Source organism: Trachurus trachurus, assembly GCF_905171665.1.
Source record: "Trachurus trachurus genome assembly, chromosome: 17".
Taxonomy (NCBI): Eukaryota; Metazoa; Chordata; class Actinopteri; order Carangiformes; family Carangidae; genus Trachurus; species Trachurus trachurus.
Window position 1 is genome coordinate 34,947,929 of NC_139900.1, and position 4,061 is coordinate 34,951,989.

General features: G+C 42.4%; 1 protein-coding gene across 1 annotated transcript; it reads left to right on the forward strand.

Annotated features, from left to right (window-relative positions):
• The first annotated feature begins 347 nt into the window (after positions 1-347).
• On the forward strand, positions 348-3,029 carry tmem53 (transmembrane protein 53). The gene is made up of 3 exons (XM_083991567.1): positions 348-503; positions 707-810; positions 1,540-3,029. Exons 1-3 carry the CDS (start codon positions 449-451, stop codon positions 2,236-2,238), a joined length of 858 nt encoding a protein of 285 aa, XP_083847693.1. The 5' UTR covers positions 348-448; the 3' UTR covers positions 2,239-3,029.
• The last annotated feature ends 1,032 nt before the right edge of the window (positions 3,030-4,061 follow it).

Here is a 4,061-nt window from a genome sequence, read left to right on the forward strand (position 1 = left end):
AATAAAACTTTATTTTTTTGAGATAGGCTATGTCTGTTTTTTACATCTCAAAGTCACTCAACTTTGGTTTGACTGATATCACCTTACGTAAATAAAAAAATAAAAAAATGAAGATTCTAGAATTTTTTAAAAACGAGTTATCTGCTTTTGCAAATAGATTTTACTTCCATGGCAACGAGAGAAACCGTATCCAGCAGTGGACACGAGGGGGCGGTAATGTGACATTAACTCGACACCGCTGAACAACACAAAGAAGAAGAAGAAGGGCGGTAGTGACAGTGACAACACCGACCTGTCCACCGACCTGTCCGTGTCCGTGCTGCTGCTGCTGCTGCTGCTGCTGCTGCTGCTGGTGGTCTGTAGCTTCGTCTCCATCCTCTGTCCCAACAGAACCGATGAACCAAACACTGGACCACAGCAACTGGTAACTTCACCCTCGCGGACAGACATGGCAGACGACGAAATCGACTACAACATCGTGTTTCCAGATGCAGGGACGTCGGGTGAGCATCGGTTCATTGTGCTGCGCCTTCACGCTTCAGTTCCCCCCGGTTAGCCTGCATGCTGCTTCATTAGCCTGCATGCTGCTAACAGTGTAACAGTGTAACAGTGTGTGTTGCTGTGGGGAAACCGCGCTAACTCGGTTGTTAGCTTAGTATGTGCAGCTCAGCTAACGCCCTGGGTTCATGGTGTGTGTTGTTTTCAGAGAGACACTGGCAGGGGACAAAGGAGCCGGTGGTGGTCCTGCTGGGCTGGGCTGGCTGCAGAGACAAGCACCTCTCCAAGTACAGCTCCATCTACAACGAACAGGTGAAGCTCAACAGCGAAGCTCGGCTACTGTTTCCATTGCATCCTATGATAACATCACAGTGTTAACCCGAGACAAGACCAAGACCACTACTTATATAAATCAATCGATATTTAATTGAAATGAAATACGGATCGAACAGAATAAAGGGATAGGTCAGCATTTTGGTAAATTGGCCCATTGCCACAATCCCTATACATAGCAGTAGGTTTGTTACCTTTAATTGTCAGTGCAAGATGTTTTTAGAACGGTGGAGCAGAGCCGTGAGCTGCTCAGAGCTACGCTACAGAGACTCATGGGACTTCTTGGTTTCCCTCATCAAACTAATCAAATACACAATCCAACAACTCCAAAACGCTCTGGTGGACAAGTTGTGAGCTGCACATTCACCACGCTATGAGATAATAACACAACGTTACCACACAGAGTTGTTCTCGAGGTAAATTCATGCAAAACCGCTGATTCCTGTCGAGGGCAGTTTTCGGTAAGCAGTCTCTGCATTTGACTCGAAAACAACTCTGTCTCGTAACGTTACATTATTATCTCATAGCGTGGTGAATGTGCAGGTCACAACTTGTCCACCAGAGCGTTTTGGAGTTGTTGGATTGTGTATTTGACACAAGACCTTGAACATGTGGTCTCAAGTCTCAATTACTACAACGTTAACAGAAACTATGCAAACCCATCTCCACCTCTTTCATTCATTTTTTCATTGCTTTCTTCACTTTTAGGGATGTGTCACCATCCGCTACACTGCTCCCTTGAAGACCGTCTTCATCTCAGAGTCGTTTGGCTACAAGGAGCTGAGCAGCACAGCCCTGAAGCTGCTGGAGATCCTCTATGACTATGAGGTGGAGAACAGCCCTGTTTTCTTTCATGTATTCAGTAATGGTGGCTTCATGCTCTACCGGTACATTGTAGAGTTGTTGCACAGTGAGAAACAGTTCAGCTCCCTTTGTGTAATTGGGGCTGTAGTGGACAGTGCCCCAGGTAGTGGGAATGTCAGAGGGGCCCTGCGCGCACTTACGGCCACTTTAGGGCCAAAAATAAGCCCTTTATTAAGGTACCTGCTCTTGGCGCTTTTTGCGGTTACCGTTTTCCTGCTGCGAATTGTGCTGTACCCTCTAACAAAATACATCCACAAGAACCACTACGATGCAGTGCAGGATAGACCGCCCACATGGCCTCATTACTACCTGTACTCCAAAGCTGACCAAGTGATCAGGCACAGGGACATTGAGGTCTTCGTGGAGGCCTTGAAGCAAAAAAGCGTCCCCGTGGACATTTTTGATTTTGCCTCCAGTCCCCATGTCGGTCATTTCCGGGATTTTCCCGAACAGTACACTCTGAAGTGTCGCGATTTCTTGGTTTCTTGCATGAAGGATTCAGAAAAGACTGAGATGAAGAAGAGACACCGGATTCAAACCTAGTGAAACCTAAAGAGAGACTCCCACAGGATTTTTTGCAAAGGTGTTAACCGGATTTCTCAAGCGGTGAAGAAATCAAAATTTTTCCACAGTGGCTAAAAAAAGATCGGCCAAAACGTGAGGCTGACATTTTTTTTTGTCAAGACAGCCGGAGTTAGAGCTCAACTCGTTTCTCCATGTGTGGGATGGTTCCAGAGACGTGGTTTTGGGTCTGCTGTCCTTAATCCATGTCCAGAAAACCAGCCATATGAAACACTGTAACTCACATGTCCTTGGCACAAAGGCATAACCCTGCCTCCTCAACAGTCATGCACCACTTGTAAAAAACAAAATAACAATACAAACAATTGCTATACACTGGAAATTTGGTACTTATTCCTTTAGGGTGATTTAAATGGTATTTAATATTGCTGTAAAATGTGATGAATTGTAGACTAGTAGTAGTGAATCTAAACTGATGAGAGTGGTTATTGGAAAATAATAATCTGTATCTTCTATTTATAAAATCTGAAATGTATTTATGGTTTTAATAATTAAAATGAAATCACAAGGTGCTTGAAATGAAGGCAGCAATGAACCACTAAAAGCATTAATCACATATGTTCTCTATGAATAAAAAAGGATGTCCAAATTGTTGCCTTAAGCAGGAAATGCAATCTGATGTATTTATTTTGGTCCAGAAATTGTAGAATTGCCAATCCTAAATATGTGATTCATGAAATTGAATTAGCTAAATGGAAATGTTAATTGACAATGAATGTATATGTCCAACACTACCTGTTCTTTTTAACTGATGTGCCTTCAATAAATCAGAATGCTCATGGACAAGTATGTCATGCCTAGTTATTTTTCACAATGCTTGTGTTTTAATTCCATTAAAACACATTGAGCTGTGCAATCCCTCATTATTCTTCTCTCCAGATGCAGCAGGGGAGTGGTTGGCACCGCTGGTTCTGATCTAGTAAAAACAAAAGCTGTGTTGTAATGCTGACAAAAGGGTTTGCATTGCTGCAGTCATTATGTCTGTTGTCTCAGGACCCAATGAATTAACACTGTCTGGTTTTGCAATTCATTTCTTTTTTTTTTCTTTTTAATTTTATTTGTTTAATGGAAATGACATACAAATTGTATTTATATAGCATTAAAAGACCTGTGACAGTCGTCCAAAGTGCTTCACAGAGCAGAGACAGAAACAAAAAACAACGCATGTACAAGAAACAAGAAAACATGCTGCATACCATCACACAATCTCACACACAAATGCATATAGAACATACTATGCGCATACACACACATACGTGCACGGCTATAGTAGTCATAAACAACAGTGCAAGATTATGAGGAACTGACAACAGACTGAAAAACAAAACAAAAACCTGGCGACATAAAACAAGCAGGACAAAAAAACTAATGTAAACATCCAAAATTGTCAGCTGTGTGTGTGTGTGTGTGTGTGTAGGTGTGTGTGTGAGAGAGAGGGAATGTGTTTGACCTTTGTTCATGTGTGATATTGAGCAGTGACCTCTCTCTACATTGCGTAGCATAAGATATTTGTTCTACAACTTCCAAAGATGATTTGCTCTATTGGGCTAAAAGACTGTTGATGTGTTATTATGTACAGGTGCTGTAGAACTGGTTTGTCATGATTCTGTCCTGTCCTCATCAGCAGTAAAAATAAATAGCAGGACTTCAGGATTATATATATGTAATAAAATGTGTCTTTGAGGCAGCTTACGGAAAGGGAGGCATCACGAGAAGGTGTCTCTGTGATGTCGTACCCGAAGGCAGATAAACATCCAGCCATTTCCCCTCGACTCTCATCATGA